The 22,110-nt window shown below is 61.2% G+C and overlaps 1 protein-coding gene across 1 annotated transcript; it reads left to right on the top strand.

The window, feature by feature from the left end:
• The first annotated feature begins 3,006 nt into the window (after positions 1-3,006).
• Positions 3,007-21,134, top strand: USP19 (ubiquitin specific peptidase 19). The gene is given in 28 exon segments (XM_086619067.1): positions 3,007-3,988; positions 5,754-5,810; positions 6,908-7,036; positions 7,600-7,733; positions 8,065-8,472; positions 8,816-9,083; positions 9,217-9,373; positions 9,476-9,547; positions 10,078-10,193; positions 10,514-10,728; positions 11,035-11,236; positions 11,323-11,456; positions 11,592-11,750; positions 11,838-11,948; positions 12,112-12,222; positions 12,378-12,479; positions 12,844-12,984; positions 13,165-13,283; positions 13,509-13,646; positions 13,735-14,099; positions 14,791-14,901; positions 15,426-15,642; positions 15,954-16,106; positions 16,220-16,383; positions 16,464-16,555; positions 16,557-16,579; positions 16,581-16,644; positions 20,990-21,134. Coding segments are annotated over 28 exon segments (4,212 nt in total). The 5' UTR covers positions 3,007-3,879; the 3' UTR covers positions 21,131-21,134.
• The last annotated feature ends 976 nt before the right edge of the window (positions 21,135-22,110 follow it).

Below are 22,110 nucleotides of genomic sequence, written 5' to 3'. Positions count from 1 at the left end.
AGCTGGGGGCGGTGAGGGGCAGGCGGCGCGGGGCCGGGCGGGGGCCGAGCGCGGCGGCCTCCGGCAGGAGCCGCGGGACTGGGCTGCTGTCTGCCGCCTGGTGCTCTGGCTGCGTGGGGGCACTGCCCGCGCCTGGGGCCCTCGGGCGTCGGGCAGAAGCACCGTTCTCCGTCCCTTTCACCGCTCCAGACGTGTACGGCACGAGAAGCTGGGGGCCCACCGCCGGCTGCTGCCTGATTAGAGCCGTCTTCCCCAGGGACTTGTCAGGGCCTGGGGGGAGCTGGGCTCCCCACGCAGCACAGCTGTAAAGCGTGCTGCTGTCACGGCGCTCTGTGGACACGGTGATTTCAGTGCGGGTTGGAAGCGTTATATGTGGTGGTGCTGGGCTCGGTGCCTGCCCCGAGTGACTCTGTGCTTGTCCTGGCTCAGCCTGTGGGTCAGGCACGCTGAGAAAATGAAGTAAGAAAGGAGCTTGGGTCTCGAGATTTCTGATCCCTTGGGGGACAAGAAGCAGAAGGCGCCAAAAGTCCTTGTGCACAGAAGGAGGGAGGTGTTTCTGTGGGCTGTGTTTGGGACATGGAGGAGTCAAGAGTCTGTGGAAGGATGAGGCTGGGGGATAGCTAGGCTCCTCCACAGCAACCCTAGTAAAGGCCTTTGGGTGCTGGGGTTTGGTGCTGCAGGCAAGAATGGGGGGACCTCATCCTGCCAAGCGCTAAATGTGCGCCAAACACAGGGGGCATGTTGCATCTTGTGCACCTTCTGCCGTTTACAGAGCATTTATACTAGCCTGGTCTGGCACTGCTGTGGGAAGGGGTAGCCCTTCTTCCCGGCCCCTTGCTCCCGTTCCTGAGTTCTCCCCTTCCTCTGTACAGTGAAAGTGTTTGTGCAGGCCCAGCATGAGCTGGGCTGGAGAACTGCTCCAGAGTAAGACAAACTTGGCAGAAAGCAGTTTCACTCTGGCTGTTGTCTTGATCCAGTACGCACTGCAGCCACGTGGGTGCTCACACTAGCACAAAGGCTGGGAGAGCAGAGGGCAAGGAGACACCTCCTCTCTCGGCAGCATGGCCAGGCTTTCCCAACTCAGAGAAGGATTGAGTAAGATTTCATTTAAGCACCCAGCCCATCGGGTGTTTCTCAGAGGTACGCCTGGCATCCAACCAGGGCGGCCTTTTACCATCTCTCTCCTGCAGCGGCTTCTACAGTGCCAGCAGTAGCGATGCTAAAACTTCCGTGCCCCTGAGCACCTGGGGGCTGAACATGTGCTGCCTGGCTGCACGTTTCCTGATGGCAGAGAGGCAGAAAGTCTCGGGGGTTAGAAGAGCTGAATGGGAATAACCTGTGCTTTGTCTGCACTCCTCTGAAACCCCACAGTGCCTGTAGTGGCCTCAGGCTGGCATCGGTTTGGCAGCTGGAATTGGGCAGAGCCCCAGCCCTGCTCAGCTCCTGCCTGCCATTAGAAATAACTGTCAGCAAAGTGCCTGAGGGAGCTGAGCCCTCAGTGAGGCGTGAGAGCAGCAGGCTTCTCCCGGAGGAGGGACAGCAGACATGCAACCCTGGCTCTCCCCTTCACCCCTTCTTGGGAGGACGATGATCCTTTCTCACCCTCCAGGACCCTTTTCAGAGCTTGCTGTCACCCTGCCTGGTAGTTACCCTGTTCCATCCCTTTGACGTGCAGGAAGGAGGTGGTGGAGCCTGGTCTGGCCCTGCACGAAGCAGTCGCTGCTTCTTGTCTCCCAGTCCTCATGGGGTTTTCATCCCAGAGGCAAAAGGAATTCAGCAAAAAGCACTTTCCTGCATGTGGCGAGCCCAGGTTAGCTTTCACAGTGCCGGGAAGCACCTGTCACCGACCTGTTTTGGTGTTGGTGGGGACTGGAGCTGCACAGTGGCGTCTGGCTGGCAGCAGTGGCCGGCTGGCCTGAGAGGCCCAGCTGTGCGAACCACGGCCACGTTTGCCACTGCGAGGGGCCCTTCCCGTTTCTTCTGCAGCCAGAGGTGCTGCTTCACCCCAGGGAGACCCAGCGTGTGTAGCAGCTTGGGGATGGCACTGCTCTCCTCCCCAGCTCTTTCAAGCTCTCTGGGGCTGATGCTGGACCCGACTCAGTGTCTCCATCTCCATGTCATTTGGGCCCCTCTGCCGGGAGTGGCAGGAGCTGCCTGTGCCCAGCAGCAGGGCTGGACTGGGTGCTTAAGCTTTTCACTTGGCTTCAGTTGCTCTTGGTTACGAGGGCGGGTTGGCCTGAAGAGAAACGGTTTGAGTGCAGTGCCTGTCATGGGGCTGGCTTTGCCAGAGCTGAGGGCAGGCAGGGCCGCTTTGCTCTCGGACATCCCTTGCAGTTTGTGGCTATGACTCCACCTTTGTGGCTACTTGTTGCCCTGAGAATTTCTAGAATACAAACACCCTGGCAACATGGGGCAGACAGCAAAGAACCACCACCATGCTCCTTCTGACTGAGCGCTTCCCTTGGAGCTGCCCTAGCGGAGCTGTGGGATCTGTGCTTGTTACACGGGTGGGGGCAGGATGAGGTGTTCCCGAGGGCATGGCTCACCTCCTGCTGAAGGCAGCAGGCTCGGTGGAGCCGTGCTAGACCAAGAGGCTGTTGGGCTGAGCTCTGCGTCCTTGGACGGGAACAGGGCCACAAGATGAGGTGTGAATCGGTGCATGGGGCACTGTTCCAGGCTGCCAGCACCTGGGGGTGGGCAGGATCCATGCGGCTGGCCCCACTCCCCTGCAGCAGAGCCGTGCAGATGGGCGAGCACTACCGGGGTCAGGGTGCACAGCCAGGGCAGCAAGGAAGGAAGCTTTCCCAGCTCTCTGCTTTCACTGCCTACACGGAAGCACCTTGAGCGGGGTTTTCAGTGGGTTGTTCCAGCTCTCCTCTATAAAAGTTGTGAACAGCCAAGGGCGGAACTGGAAAGTGAAACTGAGACCAGCCCTTGGGCCAGCAGCTCCCAAACGCCATAGGAGAGCTGGCTCTGCATGTCTAAGGGGGCAGAGGCAAGTGCCCTGCCCTCTCCCTGGGACACACGGAGCAGAGGTGTCCTGTTTCCAGGCCAGGCCCTGCTGGTGCTGTCTGTAAACTGGCAGGGAGATGAATATGCAAGGTGCAGTCGTGCTGGTTAAGCTCCCAGCTGGTGGGCGGAGGAACTCTCCTCTTGCCAGGGAGCTCTGCTCTCATCTGTCACAAGAGACCGTCCTGGGCCCGCTTCTGCTCTCCCCTTTCTTCCTTCTTAGGGCGTTACTCGCTCCCGTTCCTGCCCTCTCACGCGGGCACTGTCTGACTGAAATAGCTGCCGCCCCGAGCCATGGGGCCAGCTGCCCCAGTTGACCCCAGAGGCTAAGTTTTGCAGATCGGGGCCTCCCCGTGTTCTTGTTCTCGCCCTCGGCTCTGCCTCTGGGTGGTGTTAGTGCAGGCAGCTCCTCCGGGCTGGTGTTGCTGTAGTGGGAGCCATGAGCGTGACAATTGCTTTCCAGGTTTTTAATGTGTGCCACATATGGAAGACCCCTGGTTGTATCTTGGGAGCTCTGACAAGCCCATGCTTTTGGCAGTAAGTGTTGTAACAGCTGTGATGAGGTAGGTTTCCTCGCTGAGCGTTGCGTGGGGCTTCCCGTAAATGCCACAGCGAAGGTCGTGTGAGGGCACTGGTCCTGGGAGGGCCTGACGCTGGGGCAGAGGATGGATCCTGATGCTGTTGGGCCTTCTCCACCCGCTCCTCCTGCCATGCTTGCTCTCTCCTCTTTTTAGGCCACTAGTTCCTTGCCAGAGAGTTTGACCACAGAGAGTCGCCAAGATAGCTGGGCCAGGAAGAAAACGTCGCACCCCTGACCCAGACTCCATTACCGACCCTGGTGGGCCGTTTGTGTCCTCCAAACGGCTGAAAATGTCCAGCAGCACCAATGCCCCTGGCCAGAGGAGAGTGTCTCGGGGCTTGGACGATGCCACCAACAAGAAGAAGCAGAAGGATCGAGCCAACCAGGAGAGCAAGGAAGGTGAGAGCCCCTCGGCAGTGCTGTGGCGAGTAGGTCCGTGGTTTCTCAGCCCGGCAGGATGGGAGCTTCGCAGCCATCTGCTGCAGGATAAGCAGATTTAAATAATCGCTTCCTGCAGCTGATGGTAACCCGTGTGATGTGGGATCCTCTTCGGCACAGTGTCCTCTTTGGACCTGTAACCTCCTTCCTTCGGGCGCTACTTAGCCCCAGCTATATGAGGAAGGTCGGACCTGTGGCTTTGTTAGCTTAAGTCTGGAGTTGGCCTCGGTGGTTGTTTCTAGACTCTGCTTTTGGCTGGGGCTGGGCTGCCCTGGTCCAGAGGGAGTGAGACTGAAGCCTGCAGGTGCTCTTGCCGCTGGAGGTGGTGCTGCTTCCCCGCTGCAAGGCATCACCAGGTGCTGACAGCAGTGTGTGAGGCCTGCGGGTGGGGCTGGTGCCTTAGCTTCTGTGTCAGGGCAAGGTGTGGCTCAAGTGAAGTAGTTGCTGCTGTTCCCTGTGTACCTGCTGGGTATCCAGGTGACAAAAACGATGCTTCGGGTGCAGGGAATGCCTGTGGGCAGGATGCAGGCAAGAGTTCCTGCGGTCCTGGAAAATTGCTTGATTTCTGTGCCTGCTCCGTTGCAACTGTTGTAACCTCAAAATCGCAGGGTGTTTTCAGGCCAAGATAGACGAGCACTTGCTGAGGTCTGGAACAGCCAGCTGCAGTCCCCAGCGTGAAACCCCATGGTGCAGAGCACGCAGCATTGCGCGTTCTCTCTCGCATGGGAGTTGTGCTTTGTCTCTGGTAAGGCCTGACCCTCCGCACCTTCTGACACGGGGCCTCCTGCCTTCCCAGGGGCTGTGGTGTGGCTGTGCTGCCTCCATCCCCTCTGTGCAGGGGTGGTGAGGGGCTGGAGCAAGCTGTAGATCCTCCAGGCGGTGCAGCTGCAGCACTTCTCACACTGCCAGCCCCACCAGCACCTTTGCACCAGTGATTGCAGTGGTCAGCAGCGGTTTCCTACTGGTTTGTAGCTAGTTAAGGCAGGCAGTGATGGCCCTCTGAGCGCTGCTCTGGGTTGGAGACCACAGTTCCCATTACCACTGGTTTTCTGCTCCAGGACAAGGTGCTGTCACTTTACACCCCTTGCCTGACTGCCCTGTGGGGGTGGAGCAGGCCCTGAAACACTTCTGGCACTTGGAGGTAATCCTGCAGGGATTAGGTGTCAGATTGATTTGGTGCCCCAGCCTGATCTGGAAGGAAGTTTCAGCCGTGGACGTTGGCAGCTTGGGCAAGAATGGGAATGTTAAAGTGCAGCTGGGCCGTGTGGTTCTCTCATTACAGCAGAATTGGTGTGAGTGAGCCCAGACTTCAGGTTCTCCTTGTCCTGTCAAGGCAGGACTCCTCTGGACGGCTGGAAGCTGAGGGCCTGGTGCGGTGAGCAGGGGCACACAGCCTGGTTACCACAAACTCCACACTGAGACATGCCTCAAAGCAGCACTGTCTGCGCGGTGCAGTAATGTTGTGCTGGTTAGACTGGGATGTGGTGGCATGGCCCAGCTGTCCTGGGGGCTGACTTGCTGTGGTGCTGCAGGCAGGGCACTGGGAAAGGAAGAGGTGTGAGGAAGCAGAGGAGGGAAATGAGCAACACATGCAGGATGAAAGGCCTGGACAGAGGTTCAGGGAAGAAGGAAGTGATGTGTGAAATTTTGGGCATCATTGTGCCAGCCCATGTTCTGAGGTGACAGAATGACAGACCTGCCTGCGCTCTGCTTCTCTGCCCACCAGTGTCTCGCCCTGAGCTCGAGCAGGCTGAGACTGCCCAGGAGAAGGACTCAGAGGAGGGTAAGTCAAGGTGTGCACCGGCTGTCAGTGTGTGGCCGTGGAGTGCCCTTGCTGAGGGATCTGAAGCTCTCACCTTGTCGTTGTCCCATGCTCTGGCATCGAGCAGAACTAACCTGAGTGCTCATTGCCACAGCGTTTGTCTTAACAGGATGTGGCCTTCCCAGGTGCGGAGAAGGGTGCACATGTCTGGGAAGGGCTATCTGCAAGGGAGAGGCCCTGGGCACGTGGCAGGCTGCTTCTGAGTCGGGTGTCACCGTGCCACTGAGCACAGTCCTGGGATGTTGTGCTACCAGCATCTGTCCTGCTTGTTTCTGAGCAGGGAGCTGGGCTGGGGAAGTCCATGTCACCCAGGGGGTGCTGCTGGCTGGTTACGGCCTTGGTCCAGGCCTGTTTTGAGGGCAGATGAAGTAGGACACCCTTGCGCCACAAAGGGCAGAATGAACTTGATTGAAATTAAGGTGATTGAAATCATCTTTTTGCCTTGAAGACTTCAGGACACCATAGGGCCAAACCTGGAACCTGGCAGGCACCTCATGGGGGTGACACTGCCACACCATTTTCACCTGAGGTGTGATCTTCTTGCCCGACTGACCTGCCCGCTCGTGTTTCAGCTGTGTTACCAGTGCTCTCCTGGCAGGAGTACAGTGCTTCGGTGATGGCAGCTGGACTGCTTGGTTTGAACCTGCAAAGGGGAAGTGGCAATTTCTGGTTGTGGTCAGAGTCCACTTGAATTCCCCCAGAGTAATTCTGTGGCTTCCTCGTTCCCTGGGAAAGCAGCAATTGCTTTGTAGTTGGCAGGAGCCACCTCTTCTTCCCAGTCACTGCTGCTGCACGTGATGGGGCCAAGGGCAGCGCTCCCTCTCTGATCTCTCTGGTTCTCACCAGGATTCACCTGCCCTCCTCCAACCTACACTCTTGTTTGTGGCCAGGCTGATGAGAGCAGGTCGTGAGCGTCCTGTTTAATTCGCATGATCTGTGCTCCCTGCATTGACCTCTTTGAACTGAGCATGCGTTCAGGCTCGTACTGCTCCCCAGCCAGGGAGTGGGCACCACAGGCTTGTGCCCTGAGTGGGTGACACTTCCCTCCCTCTTCCTAGAGCTGCTGCTGGACTGGAAGCAGAACGCTGACGAGATCATCGTCAAGCTGAACTTGGGCAGTGGAGCTCTGAAGGTGGAGGATGTGGATGCTGCTTTCACCGACACAGACTGTGTGGTCAAACTACCAGGTATGGGGAACGGAGTGACTGCCGCAAGTGTTTCTCCAGCAGGGCTTGGCACAGCTGTGGGCTAGACGTGGGGCTGATCCAGGCAGGCATAAAACCTTTCCTTCAGAGGCAATGCCCTGCTGTCAGCTGGCACAGGTTCAGCCAGCAGGCAGGGCTGATAGGAGAGCAGTGTAAAAGAAGCAGGCTGTAGAGCTGGGGAGGACAGGAGCTGGCCTCTGCGCCAAGTGAACAAGTGCCCACTGCTGTACTGGCACATCCCTGTCCCCCGCTCGCTGGGATGACTGTGTCGGCCCTGGGTATCCCTTGGAAAAGCGACTGTGCCCCTGAGGGCAGGGAGGCCCAGGGCCTTCCCTCTGGGAAGGAGGCCACCCAGATGTACAAAGCAAATCCAGGGAAGCTGGCTGAAGCCCTGAAGGCTCCTGGGGTATGGTGGCAGCCTGCCTGTGGCCTCCTTGGCCCTGGATGAGTGCTCCCTTGATCCTTGGGACAGGTGAGAGGGGGCTGTGGGTTAGGTGACAGCTGCCTGGAGCGCTGCCTGAGGTGCAATCCTTCTCTACTTGCAGACGGGCGCCAGTGGAGCTGTCAGTTCTACGAGGAGATCGAGAGCTCCTGCAGCAAGGTCCAGTGCAAGAAGGGCAACTTTCTACAGCTTGTGCTTCAGAAGAAGATCCCACTCCATACCTGGTCTTCGCTTCTGGTGAGGAGGGGAGGATCTGCCTTTTGAGGGAGCTTACGGAGCCCGAGGGAGCTGGGATGAGGTTTTCACTCACTGCTCTTGTGCTGCCCAGGGAGCATTGTGGGGCACTTCCTGCATCCACGTGCTGCATGAGGGCAGTGAGCCAGCTGCCTCTGTTGCAGGGAGGGGAGTGTCATTGTACCCCTGTTCCTGCCTGCTACATAGTCACCAGGTTCTGGAGCAGAGCCCCGGCACGCTCTGGGAAGGGGGAGTGAGAGTGAAGGACTGGCACAGAGCGTGAGAGGTGCTGCTGCCTGGATACCTTCCCACTGTGCTGCACTACTTTTCACAGAAGAGAAGGAAAGACGGATCCAAAGAGCTGGCCAAAGGGGCCACATGCTGGGAGAACGGGAAGGAGAAGGCTGCTTCTGCAGAGCTGGCCCTGGAAGAGCCTAGGGCTGAAGGCATAGACCTGCCGAGGTCCCGGCGAGAGCCCTCCAACCCCAAGCGCGCTCCAGGAAGAAGTGAGGCCCTGGGAGGGAAAAGCCCAGCCAGCCCAGGGACACAGAGCGGCCCCAGCGCTAAGCGGGCAGTATACCTCAAAGTGGCTCCCACGGAAGAGGAGCCGAATGCCAGAGTCGCTGGAACTGTGGAGCCCAGCAAAGGGCACAGCGGGAGGGCAGGCAGCCGCCGCAATGGCAGAGCCAGCCAGGTCGATACACCCACAGCCCTTGCGGACCTTGCACCACCACTGGAGAAGGTACTGAGGACGTAGCTGAATGGGACACCCCTGCTCCCTCTGCCCCCGTGCAGGGGATGCTGCTCGCACTGGGACCTGTCCCTGATAATGAGATGGGCTCTGGGGTTCTGTGGGTGGTGCTGAGGGCTGGCGTGGGCCTGGCTGTGGTGGAGGAGAGTGTGATGTGAGGACCCCACAGTTGCTGGGCTGCGGTGCTAACGGGGCTGAGCCGAGCGTGGGATACGTGGGGAAATCAGGCAGCATGGGGCTGTGCCTGCCTGACTGGCAGGAGTTGTAACAAGTGGGCCATGGCAGCTTGAGGGTGCCAGTGTCTGTTTTTCACCGTGTCCCTCTGTCTTGAAAGGCTGTAGTTTTGGCCAAGGAGACGGTTCCTGTGGAGATGCCACCTCTCACAGCTACCACAGAGGTGTTCCCGCACCGTGTTGCCACCTGTGTGGAGAAAAGGGTCCTGCAGCCGGGCAGCCCTGCTGAGGCCTCGCAGGGCCGGGACTGCATGCCTGTCCTGGGGGAGAGCTCTAGGACTATCCCAGTGGCCACCCCTCCCCTGGGCAGAGACAGTGAAAAGAGGGACTGGTCCAAGGATGACGTGGCTCTGGAAGCAGCAGCTGACGGTGAGTGGCTGTAGCCCAGGGGTTGACCTGGTTGGGAAGGTCTGTGTGCTCAGGACCTCTCCTTGGTCAGCCTGCAGCGCTGCCTCACCGTGCAAAGGAGGTAATGTCTGTCTCCATGGCTTTCCTTGCTCAGAGCCAGAGCCTTTTGTGAGCCTGACCTTTGTCAAGAATGACTCATACGAGAAGGGCAATGATCTGGTGGTAGTGCACGTCTATGTGAAGGAGATCCACAAGGAGACATCCAAGGTGTTGTTCCGGGAGCAAGACTTCACACTGGTGTTCCAGACGAGGTACAGGCACACCTCGGGACTGTGCCAGGCTGCTGCCGAGCTCCTGGCTGTGGCTGGGCTACTTGTTTGTTCACTTCTTACTCGCTCCAAATTTCTTTGCAGTGACACAAACTTCCTTCGCCTCCATCCTGGCTGTGGGCCCCACACAGTGTTCCGGTGGCAGGTGAAGCTCAGGTATGGCTCCCATCCTTCTAGCCTGTGTCAGGGAAGAGGAGCTGAGAGTGCAGAGCTGGAGCAGGAGCCAGTCCTGGGTGGTGGGTCTGTGCAGGGAATGCTCATTTCTGCATCTGGGGATCTACCTTACACCATGCTGCAGTAATGCCCCAAGCCTGGGCTGCCTTGGCTCTGTGTGCTGATTTGCAGGGGAGGAAATCCCAGTGCCTCCTTGCCTGCAGTTCTCCCCTAGCCTGTTCAGGAGCTCTTGTGGACAGAGCCAGACCAGCCTGTGTGCACTTTGGGTGGGATGTCCAGCGGGAGGGGGCATGTGGAGCCAAGCAGAATGGATCTGCCAGGAAAGAGGCCCTCTGTGTGCTCCATGTGGCCAGGCTAGAGGGTTTCTGCCCTGCTTTGCCAGGTTCACCTCAGGATTGGTGCTAGCCAGGTCCCTACTGCCTGGAGGCCATGGCCCTGCCTTGCAGAGGTTTTGGCATGTCTGAGGCTGCTGGGGGGTCTGGGGCACCCCTGACTTGTCGAGTGTCTTGCAGGAACCTTATTGAGCCGGACCAGTGCACGTACAACTTCACGGTGTCTCGCATTGACGTCTGCCTGAAGAAGCGACAGAGCCAGCGTTGGGGGGGGCTGGAGGCTCCGGCCACACGAGGTCTGCAACCTGCCTTCTTGTCTTGCCTGTCTGCTGCACCCCAGTGGGGCATGGGCCTGCCTCACTGCCAGCAGCAGCCAGATGGTGCCGGATCCTCTGGCACGGGGTTGTGGGAAAGGAGAGGGGCTGAGCACCAGTAGGCAGGAGCAGTGTAGGGCAGGGTGAGCCCAGTGATAGGGGAAGGGCACTGCTGTTCCCCTTGTTCACGGGGAAGAGGGGTAGGAGAGAGCCTGTGTGTGAGCATGGACCCAGTGGCTCAGCCCCGCCGTGGGCAGCGCGTGGTGCTGCTAACCACAGGCCCACCCTTCCCCCTTTTTAAGGTGCAGTGGGTGGTGCAAAGGTTGCCATGCCTACAGGCCCTACCCCTCTGGACAAGAACCCCCCGGGCAGTAACCAGCACCCCCTGTCCAGCAAGGAGGAGGCCCGAGCCAGTGACAAGGAGAAGCCCCGCGTGGAAGATGGAGGTCTGGATGGCGTGGCAGCCCGTACAGCCCCAGAACATGTAGCAGTGAAGCAAGAGCCACACATCCCCTCGGTGAGTGTGGATGCACTGGATTCGATCCAGGCGGGGGGAAAAGGGAGGCCTTCTTGTCCTTCTTCTGGGACCTCACCCCCTTGGTGTTGCACTGGGGACTAGCAAACTGTTCCTGGAGGAGGAGGCAGTGCTCCTCAGTCATAGCTGGCAGCAGTTGGTCCATCTATCCCAGTCCTGGTGGGAGATGGTGTGATAGCTCCAACCCAGCCACATCTGAGGGATGCCTTGGGTTTTTGAGTTCCCCTGGTGTTGCCAGAGAGGACCCCCCCAAGCACAGCACCCTCACATCTGCCTCTGCTTTGACAGCCCAAGCCGACATGTATGGTGCCACCAATGACACACAGCCCCGTGAGCACCGAGAGTGTAGAGGATGATGAGGATGAGGACGAAAAGAAGAAGGTGTGCCTGCCCGGCTTCACGGGGCTGGTGAACCTGGGCAACACCTGCTTCATGAACAGTGTCATCCAGTCCCTGTCCAACACTCGGGAGCTACGCGACTACTTCCATGGTGAGCCCACGCCAGGAGCCCAGCAGAGCCCTGATGCTCGGACATTGCAGCCAGTGGCCACTCTCTTTCTCCTGCATCTTTTACAGATCGGTCCTTTGAGTCGGAAATCAACTACAACAACCCACTGGGGACAGGGGGACGCCTGGCCATCGGCTTTGCCATGCTGCTGCGAGCACTGTGGAAGGGCACACACCATGCCTTCCAGCCCTCTAAACTGAAGGTAGGGCCACAGGCACCAGCACTATGCAGGAGTGCTCCTGTGGGCACCTGGCAGCCTTGCTAACGCTGCTGAGAGCTAAGTGGGTGCAGGTGGGTGCAACCAGGTTTTGTGTCCTCACTGCTGTGCTCCCCTCAGGCAATTGTGGCCAGCAAGGCCAGCCAGTTCACTGGCTATGCCCAGCACGATGCTCAGGAGTTCATGGCCTTCCTGCTTGATGGCCTGCATGAGGACCTCAACCGGATCCAGAACAAGCCCTACACAGAAACTGTGGACTCAGATGGGAGGCCTGACGAGGTGGGGATGTCACTCCCTAAAGCCGCTGGGAGAGCAGCCCTGGCCTGGGTGGTTTAGTGCAGTGCTGAGCCCTATCCCCTGCCGCAGGTGGTGGCTGAAGAGGCCTGGCAGCGACACAAGATGAGGAACGACTCTTTCATTGTGGACCTCTTCCAGGGCCAGTACAAATCCAAGCTGGTGTGCCCAGTGTGTTCCAAGGTAGGGCAGCCTTGGAGGCTCTGTCCCTGTCCTGGCTGTGCAGCAGGCCCCTGACCCTCAGAGGGCACAGGGCAGGGCTGGATCTTGGGTCTGCTGAGGCTGCTGCCCTGCTGATCTCAGTCACAAGCATTTCCTGCAACTGAGTGTGCTTTCACGTCTGCAGGTGTCCATCACTTTCGACCCCTTCCTGTATCTCCCTGTGCCCCTCCCGCAGAAGCAGAAGGTGCTGACTGTCTACTACTTTGCAAAGGAGCCACACAAGAAACCCATCAAGGTAAAGGACACGATCTGCTCTAGAGAGGTATCCTGAAAGGGTTCCTGGAGGTGCTCCAGGCAGCTGGTCATGTGCTAACGGGCTAAGCCTTGTGTTAAGGAAGGACCTGTGCATGTTGGTGTGGTGTGACTGATGTGGCACTTTCTTCTCGGCAGTTTCTTGTGAGTATCAGCAAGGAGAACTCCAGTGCCATGGAGGTGCTTGACTCAGTGGCCCATAGTGTGCGTGTGAAACCAGAGAACCTGCGCCTGGCAGAGGTGAGTGCTCAAGCTGGGGAGAAAGCCACAGGCTGTTCCTGTGGGTGCCCCAGCTTCTGCAGCTCTGCAGGAAATGTGGCCACCAGCAGTCACTTGCTCATATCCAACATATCCATGGGGTGGATTTTGTCCGTGGGTGGCAGTGTCCTGCACAGGGTGCTGCGGGGTAGATCCCTGCTCAGGAGGACTGGGCCACGGCAGTGGGGCAAAGGATGTCTGTCCTCCCCTGGCAGGGTGGTGAGCTGAGCTCAACGTCCCTGTTGTACTGCTGTCCCTGCAGCTCACTGGGGCCGAGGTCTGTGACTTTCTCAGGAGAAGCATGGGGCAGCCCTGACACAGTCCTGCTCCCCTGCTTTCCTGGCAGGTGATCAAGAATCGCTTCCACCGCATGTTCCTGCCATCTAACTCACTGGACACGGTCTCCCCCACGGACCTGCTGCTCTGCTTTGAGGTGCTGTCCCCAGAGCTGGCTAAGGAGCGGGTGGTGGAACTGCAGGTCCAGCAGGTAAGAGGGAATATCGGGACTACTGGGAGGCATGCAGGGAGGCTGAGCCTGCAAGTGGGGCTGAGCAGGAGGAGGAGCGCTGCACACAGCGTGACTAGCTGCAGGGAGCACAGACCCCACTGAGGCTGCCTTGTCCTGCCCGAGCGCCCTTCCCTGCCCAATGGATCTGTTCTCCTGCAGCGTCCGCAGGTGCCCAGTGGCCCTGTTGCCAAGTGTGCGGCCTGCCAGAAGAAGCAGCTGCCGGAGGATGAGAAGCTCAGGCGCTGCACGAGGTGCTATCGAGTCGGTTACTGCAACGTGTGAGTTATCTTGGTGCCTGGCAGGGAGGGAGGGTCTCCTGCCTTGAAGGGCTGGATGGGATAGCTCAGCCTGCTGGGAGGAGGTGGGATTAGCCTGGCCTTTATGAGGGAGCCAATCTGGCTTGCGGTGCTCACCTCATCCCCAGTGCACCCCTCCGGCCCCGCCGTGCTCCTGCCTGGCGTGGTCGCGGATGCTGGGTTCACCAGGTGCTGTATGTGTTACAGGGCGTGTCAGAAAACACACTGGCCAGACCACAAGGCTTTGTGCCGCCCCGAGAACATCGGTTTCCCCTTCCTCATTAGCGTGCCGGAATCCCGCCTCACCTACGCCCGCCTGGCCCAGCTGCTGGAGGGCTATGCAAGGTGAGGGTCAAGGGAAGGAGGGTGCTCCTGGCCTGCAGCTGAGCTCACCTTGTCCCTATCTGTCTCTGACTGCCACCTCCTTGCCCAGGTACTCGGTCAGCGTGTTCCAGCCTCCGTTCCAGCTGGGCCGGATGTCACCGGAGCAGGGGCTGCAGCCTCTGCTCCCGGACAAACTGGAGCCCCTGGCCAAGAGCAGCTGTGCAGCAGCCACCTCTGCCCCTGAGCTGGGGGATGGGGACAGGGCTTCCAGCATTCTGCAGGAGCCCCCGCTCTCACCAGCTGTGCCTGAGCTGCACCCAGAGATGGAGGATGCTGGCACTGTCCGGAGCAAGGTCCTGGCAGCCAGGAGTTCTCTGCTGAGCTTGGATTCAGGCTTCTCTGAGCACATGGAGTCGCAGGGCGACAGCTGTTGCGAGAAGGAGCCATCCTATGAGAGAGCCCTCAAGCCAGAAGGTAAGAGGTGCTGCAGTGCTAACTGTGTCTGTGCCAGGAGCCCAGGCAGCCTCGAGACAAAACAGAAGTGATTCTCCCTCCTTGGGGTGACCTCCCACCACAGCATCTGTTCTCCTCTTGTGAACTTGGTCTGGAGACCCTTGGGGACATATGTGAGGCCCTGGCAGCTGTGTTTTGGAAGTGCTGCCCCACCTGAAATGCCTGCATGCCTGCCCACGCTCTGCCTTGCCCTGGCAGGCCCCGTGGGGCAGAGACCTGACTAGGAAAAAGGCTGAAGCGTTGTGGTGTTGTGGGAGGGGTGGGAAGAGGCAGGGGCTGGCAGAAGCCTCCAAGTCCCGTGGGAGGGCAGAACCCAGCGCAGGCTGAGCCTCACAGGGCTGTGAGCACAGCGTTTCCCTCGCTCTGACTCAGCTCCACAGGAGCAGCCTCTTGCGCTCGGCTGCCTGGCTGTCACGTTTCCAGACACTCGTCTCAGGATGGCAGCAATGTGCAGTGAAGGGGCAAGGCAGGCAGAGGAGCGCAGCTTGCCAGGGGCAGGCGCCTGCTAAAAATAGTCAAGGACACGGGGCACGTGGTTGTGTCCCCGCAAGGCCGTAGCATGTGAGGTGGGGGTGGGGGCACGACAAATTCTTGGCCCCTACACAGGGCAGACAGGCAGTGCCACCACGGATCTGTCCCTGCATGTCCACAGCTGCCATCCCTGGGTACCAGCATGCTCCAGACTCGCTGAGTGCCCGCGCCACGCAGTTCTACATCAACAAGATTGATGCTGCCAACCGAGAGCACAAGCTGGAAGACAAAGGTGAGCCTGGAGCCCCAGAAAGCACCACCTTCATCCCTCGTGGCCTCTGTTGTGGCCTCTGCCTGGCCAGGGTGTCAAAGGCTGCCTGGCACAAGGTGAACCCAGATGTGACGGTGCCCCCAGGCTAGACAGTGAAAGCTGCATCTGGCACAGGGGAGAGCAGGGCTGTGCTGCACAGAGCTGGAAGCTCTTCTCAGGCATGACGTTCCTGCTCTCCTCAGCAAATAGACCAATTCCATTCAGCCTTGTGCATCCACAGAGGGTCTGTTTTCTCTGGGTCGCTTATTGTCTGAATGGGATGCCTGCATCCAGTGCTGGTTATGTAGGTGCTGCTGAGAGGGGCTGTGCCTTTGTTGGGGAGCTCTGCTGCCCTGGAGAGATCATCCTGGCTGTGGGGCACTTGTCCCTCCCTGGCAGCACTGTGTGATCACCGTATCGAGCTGGGCAAGACTGCTACTAGCCCTGGCAAGGTGGCCTGGCCCTGCCCGATAGGGCAGGTGAGTGAAGTGTGCGCCCCTTCGCAGGTGACACTCCCCTGGAGCTGGCAGATGACTGCTCCCTTGCCCTGGTGTGGAAGAACAATGAGCGCCTCAAGGAGTTTGTGTTGGTGGAGTCCAAGGAGCTGGAGTGTGTGGAGGACCCGGGCTCAGCCAGTGAAGCAGCCCGGGCTGGCCACTTCACGCTGGAGCAGTGCCTCAATCTCTTCACCAAGCCCGAAGTCCTGGCCCCAGAGGAAGCGTGGTGAGGGAGGTGGCAGGGTGGGTTTCCAGCCCGTGGGCCCAGGCAGCAGCGGAGATTTCCCAGGAGCTGCCTGGGCCTGCACGCTGTTTGTTCTGGCAGCCAGGAGTGTTGGGCTGGCCTCCCCTGTGCACTGGGGAGGGAGGCCATAAGCCAGCAGGGAGCAATGCCAGCGCTCTGCTGCTCTCTTGGCAGGGGAGGCTGAGACCTCCTGCATCCCCTCTGCCAGCCCCACACGCGGGGAACCGTGGGGCAGGGCTGGGCTGTGGGACCTGAGGCTCCCCACGCCAGTAATGAGCACGCTTTTCCCCCAGGTACTGCCCCAAGTGCAAGCAGCACCGCGAGGCTTCCAAGCAGCTGATGCTGTGGCGGCTGCCCAACGTCCTCATTATCCAGCTCAAGCGCTTCTCCTTCCGCAGCTTTATTTGGAGGGACAAGATCAATGACATGGTGGACTTCCCTGTCCGGTGAGAGTCTGAGGAACAAAGTGCCTGGGTTGACACTGGCTGTGGTGCCCCGCAACCTGGCCTCTCACTGTCTAATGCCAACTGCCCCGACTGTCCCTGTGTCTCTCCCCTAGGAGCTTGGACCTGAGCAAGTTCTGCATCGGCCGGAAGGGCGAGCAGCAGCTGCCCATGTACGACCTGTACGCTGTCATCAACCACTATGGAGGCATGATTGGGGGGCACTACACAGCTTACGCCCGCCTGCCCAACGACAAGAACAGCCAGCGCAGTGACGTGGGTGAGGATCTGCCAGCCTTGCCACCCCCCTGCTCCTGCAGCCATGGCCTGTCTGCTTGCTTAACCCTTCTCTCCTCTCAGGCTGGCGGCTCTTCGACGATAGCACAGTCACCACCGTGGACGAGAGCCAGGTGGTAACCAGATATGCTTATGTCCTCTTCTACCGCCGGAGGAAACTCTCCTGTGGAGAGACCCCCTGCCAGGGCACCCCCCAGACCACCGAGCCGAGCGCACCCCCTCTGCCGAAGCTGCTGCCAGCCAGGTGAGAGCTCGCGTCCCTTCCGGCACTGTTGGAGCTGCAGAGTCTTGTAATGTGCCCACGCGCAGGGCCTGGCCTGCCTGTGCCAGCGCCCGTGGAGCTTGGCGCAGCTGTGGCGTGGCGCCTGCCCCTCTGACACCGAAGAGCCTGCGCCGGCGGGGCATGCCTTGCCCCCTTGCCCTGTTCTGTCTGTGAGCTTGGGATGGTCTCTGCCCTGAGGGACCACAGGAGAGCTGGTTCCAGCTGCTGGGGTGGGAGGGCACCAGAGGAGGCAGAAGGGGGCCCGACCTCGCCGGGGTCTGCACCGGGGAAGGCTGTGAGTGGTGCTGTAGGAGCTGCTGTGCCAGTTGCTGTGAGGACCTGCCCTTCGCAGCCGCTCTCAAGGCAGGGTGGGGGACGCTTTCTGCTGGGGCCCAGCTTGGCGCCAAACTAGATGGAAAAAAGGCAAATACCAGCACTGAGCCAGAGGCCTGGCAGCCTCTGCAGGGTGCTGAAGGAAAACCTGCCAGAGCGAGCTCTGCTGCCGGGCTGCCTGGGAGGCAAGGGTGGGCCAACCGGCAAGGTGCTTTTGGCATGTACTAGTGCGGAATGTTTGGGCTGATCTTTGTGTGAACATCAGAAAGGAGGGCCCAGGTTGGGGCGCAGTGCAGCTCCCACCTCCCCGGCTCCCCTGTGTCACTGTGCTGCAGCCCTTCCCTCAGCAGTCGGCACCTCCGGTGTCCCACGAGGTGTGAGGACGATGCTTATCCCGTCTCTGGCACGATGGCACGCGTGTGCCCTGTGGGGCTCTTCTGGCCTGATCTCCCAGCCTGTCTGGCTGATGCAGTCCTCAGCCTGGTGCTTGTTAGGCATCTTAGCTCTGCCCTCTCGGCTGGGGAGAGGAGCTGCCTGTCTCTGGGGCCAGGGGGTGGCCGGCATGTTGGTGTCCGCCTGCCCAGGCTGTCCTGTCCTGGGAGGCTGCATGTGGAGCAGCCCTGCTCGCCGCAGGTGGCCTGGGCAGCAGGACAGTTGCGCTGCTCGCCCCGCGCTGGCGCTGGGAGCCTTCAGGGATCTGGGCACCATTGAGACTCGTGGTGCCCCCTGCAACGCCAGGGTTCGTCGAGTTCCCCCATGGCACCGGGGCTCATCGGGCCCCTGGCATCGCCGGATTTCCTGTGGCAATGGGATGTATTGGATCCCGCTGGCGCTCAGCGAGTCCCTGAGCACCTCGGACCACCCACACCTTCGCAGGCACTCGGTGCCCTCCGGAGACCTGCACCCTGATTGGCTGCTCCGCACGATCACTGGCACGGCGAAGGGCTGCCTGTGGATAATCCTCCTGGAAGCTGGGCTGCGATTGGCTCGCGGGGCACCCCCACCCGCTGAAGCAGACCTGCAACTGGCTGGACTGTGACCGCACCTCCTGCTCCTGCCACCCCAGCTGCCTCTGGATTTGCCGTCATCATCCGAAAGATCCTGTTGGGATCGCAAAAGCTGGGCTGTGATTGGCTGCTGCCTGCCCCCTCGGCGCCCGGACCCACCAATGCCAGCACATCGGCTCCGTCAGGATTCAGCTGCCCGATCCGCTCCCCGCGAAGGCCCTGCCTGGCAGCTGCCCGCGCTCCCTCCTGCTGAGCTGCCCGCCGGAGCCCAGCTGCACCCCACGCACTGGAGACCCCACAGAGCCGCGGGGGCGGGCGCGACCGCGACGGTGCTGCATGGGGAGGCGGGCTGGCTGGGCACGGGGCTGGGCTCGCAGGCAGCCACCTGCCCCAGGGGTTGGCGAGGGGTGTTGCCAGTTGTGTTCTCCAAGTGCTGACGCAGGTTTCCACATCGCAGGCTTCTCTGATCTGGCAGGAACTGGAGGCTGAAGAACAAGAGCTGCAGCTCGAGGCACCCCAAAGGCCTGCAAGAAACTCCTGGAGGCCCCGTGGCCAGAAGCGGAGTCCGGGCACCCCCCAGCACCCAGACGAAGGCTGCATCAGATACTTCGTCCTGGCCACCACGGCCGCAATCGTGGCTCTCTTCCTGAATGTCTTCTACCCGCTCATTTACCAGACTCGCTGGAGATAGGCACAGGCGCGCAGCCAGCTGCGCTGAGGCACGCGCCGTCCTGGGACACTACACAACAAAGATACTGGGTGGCAGGACAGAAACTGCCAGGCACGACTCGCCGAGGGAAGCATGGGCCTGTTGGCTCCTGCCTGTCTGCTCTGGCATCTCCTGTGCCAGCTGGCAGGGCTGTGTGGCCAGTCTGCTGCCTTGCCAAGGTGCAGCCCGGAACCAGGAGCCCCTCAGCCCTTCCTCGCCCTTGCTGCCGGCTGGGAGCAGGGCAGACCTCACGGGTACCTGCTGCTTGGGAAGGGAAGTTGCCGCTGCAGCGCATCTGGGGCTGGGAGCCCCCTGGGAACACCGACTGCTGCTGCTCGGCTTCCAAGAAAGAAACAGAGACCTGCTGGGAGGCTGCAGCAAGGGCAGGATGTCCTGACACGGGTCCTGGTCTGGCCGCCTCTGCCAGCTGTGCTGCTGCGGGAGCCTTGTGCTCCTCAGGGCTGGCGCAACCTGCGGCTCCTGGGCCAGCCCCATCCCTCCTGCCAAGCCTTCTGGTGCCAGCTGCCCGTTCACTGGGAGCCATGCGCGCTGCACATGCTGGGGCTGGAGGGGCTTGCCACTGAGGGCTTGTGTGCTTCCCTGTTCATCCGGAGGGCTCAGCCATGCTGCAGCTCCTCTTCTCCCCACGCAGCTGCTGGGGAGCCTGACAAACTGGGCTGAGGCCCCCACGGCAAGCACCCGCCTCCCTGGGCTGCCAGCTCCCACTGGCAGTGCCATGGGACGTGTGGGCTGTCCCCACTCAGCCCCTTGGGGAGGGAGCCGGGTCTCCGCTGGGGGTGTGTGGTGCAGCACCTCGTTTGCGAGGGGACTGGCTGCCTGTGCTACGGGAGAGGTGTAGGGTCAGGGAGTGCAGGTGGGACCTTGCTGTGTTAATAAAGCCGGGTTTTCCAAAGCGATGCAGCATCCCTGTCCTATGTGATGGGACCCCCCCCGCACAGGGGCAGGGACTCTGCGCCAGAGCCTGCTCCAGCATATGGGCAGGCACCGGTGACCTTCCTGTGCCTGGGGCAGCTGCCTGCAGTGTCTCTCTCTGGCAGAGACTGTGCCCAGGGCTCCGCAGAGTGCCTGGCGTGTCATGTGGCAGCGGGCTTGGTAGAGCTGTGCCTGCCGGTGCCATGGGGCACTGGCTGGGCTCCCACGCCCCAGCCATGGGGTGGCAGCCCTGGTGGGGCATGTGTAGGGTGCGGGAAGCCTGATAGGGCTGGCATTGTGCGGTCCCATGGCACGGGCTGCGGCTCCAGCGGTGTCTGACATTGAGACGTGTTGCCCTTGGCTGTGTGTGGCTCAGACTGCTCTGGCGTGTTTGGGTGTGAGAGGTGACTTCAGAGCCCTGTGACTTCCTTTTCCGTATCCGCCACTGTCCCGCTGGAAGTGCCCTTGGCTGGCTGGGGAAGGGTGCTTGGCAGGGAAGGGGATTGCTTGGGTTTCTGGCTGGGGTGTGAGCTGGACAGGGGGGAGCCCAGGGCTCCCTGCTTCTCAGTCCCGCACCTCTCTTGCACGTGTGCTGCAGTGTCTTGCCTGCTGAGCAGATCCCAGCCAGGGAGCCTGGCAGGGTCGTGCTGCGGCCATGAGGTGCCCATCCTGGAACAGTTGCTTCATTGTCTGCAGCCTTGGGGCTCAGCGACTTCCCCCGCTCACCACGGTGCTGGCCTCGTGGGGCTGAGTCAGCGCGCAGCGCCAGTGGGATGACCTCTGCTCTGGCTCGTGCTGGTGCCCCAGGGTTGGGGCTCACAAGCTGCTGCCTGCACCTGACCGCCTGCCCTCCCCAGAGGTGGGTGGCTGGCAGCGAGGCCAGACGCTCTTGGCCCTGGAAATTCCCTCTGGTCCTGCGCCGTTCCTCAGATGCTGGCAGGTGCTGGCAGCCTGCCCCGCAGCTCCTTGCTGCCACCCAGGCTGGCTGGGTGCCCGTGCTGGGGCGCAGGGCTCTGCTTAGACCAGCCCTGGCCATGGTAGCCCCCGGGGCATGAGTGCCGGGTTGGGAAGAGGTGTGGTGGTTGAGCCAGGCTGAGCATGCTGCAGCCCAGCTCTTCTCTGGTGGGCAGGTGGGGGCTGCCCTGCTGCTGGGGACTGGCACCGGCTGCTGTTGCCCAGGCCATAGGGCTGCACATGCTTTGTGTCATTCTCCCCTCCAAGGGGCTATGTCTCCCCAGGTGCCCCGTGGCCCACTGGGAAGGTGGAGGGAGAAAATGGGTGGGCAGGGTGCTGGTCTCCTTCTCGTGCCCCTGGTCTCCCTCTCACACCAGCCTTCTGCTTGCAGGGATTGCCCCCGGTGCCGTTTGGATCTGGCCTGGCCCCCGAAGGAGCCCCGGTGCTGGCCGCAGAAAGCCTCCCCGAGCGCTTTGCCAGCCCTGCTGAGCACCCGGCCCCCTCCTACAGCAGCATGGAAGAAGTCGACTAGGGCACTGGGGGGATGCCTGCCATGGGGGGGTGGGCCGGGGTGGGCACGGGGGGGGGGGGGGGGGGGGCGGGGCAGGGGAGGGTGTCAGGTTTGTCCTGTGCTCATTAAACTCGCTGAACTCAACTTGCCTCTGCTGCCTGCTGTCCCCCTGGGACCCTGTGGTGCCTGGTGAGTCCCCCTAGGGCCCCATGTCCCCCTTCCTGCTGCCCCAGGTACCCTCATGCCCCGTGTCCCGTGGTGTGCTGGGGCACCCGGTGCACTTTCCAGCTCTGTGTCCCCTGCTGTCCCCTAGTGCTCTTTGCAGTCCAGTGTCCCCCCAGGTCCTCTGGGTCCACTGTCCCCGTGGGCTCTGCTGCCCGCAGGGTGCCCCTGGTGTCCCTTAGTGCCCAGTATCCCTCGATGTCCCTCAGTGCTGGGTGTCTCGGTGTACCCTGCTGCCACGTGCACCCTACAGCAGCGGGGAGACACCTGGTGTTCCCCGGTGTTCTCCGCTGTCCCCAATACGTCTTGGTGCCTGGAGTTCCCTGGTGCCTGCTGCACCCTGTCACCCAGTCCTGCTGCCATAGTGCCCGGTGTGCCCCAGTGTGGGGGGACTGCAAGTCCCAGTGCCCGGTGTCTTGCAGCGTACCCTGACACCTGTGTGCCAGGACTGCAAGCGCCGGTGCTTTAGTGCCCGGTGTCCCCTGGAGCGCCCCGTCCTCCGGGTGCCTTATGGCCTAGTGTCCCCAGTGCCCGTATCCCCTGGTGACCCCCGTTTCCCGGTGTCTCCTGTCTCTCTCCGTTCCCCGCCTCGCGCCCTCTGTCCCGCTGCCCCCGCCTCGCCCCGGTGCCGGTGCCGGTGCGGCGGGACTGCAAGTCCCGTCAAGCCGCGGGCGGGCGGCGCGTCCAATGGGGCTCGGGGGGCGGTGCGGCCGGTCGCTGCCTCCGCCGCCGCCCGGTGCCGCGGCGCAGAGAGCCCCGGAGCGGCCGCGCGGCGCCGG

The sequence above is a fragment of the Tauraco erythrolophus genome, chromosome 12, assembly GCF_009769465.1.
Source record: "Tauraco erythrolophus isolate bTauEry1 chromosome 12, bTauEry1.pri, whole genome shotgun sequence".
Classification (NCBI taxonomy): domain Eukaryota; kingdom Metazoa; phylum Chordata; class Aves; order Musophagiformes; family Musophagidae; genus Tauraco; species Tauraco erythrolophus.
This window is presented reverse-complemented; position numbering and strand designations above follow the sequence as displayed.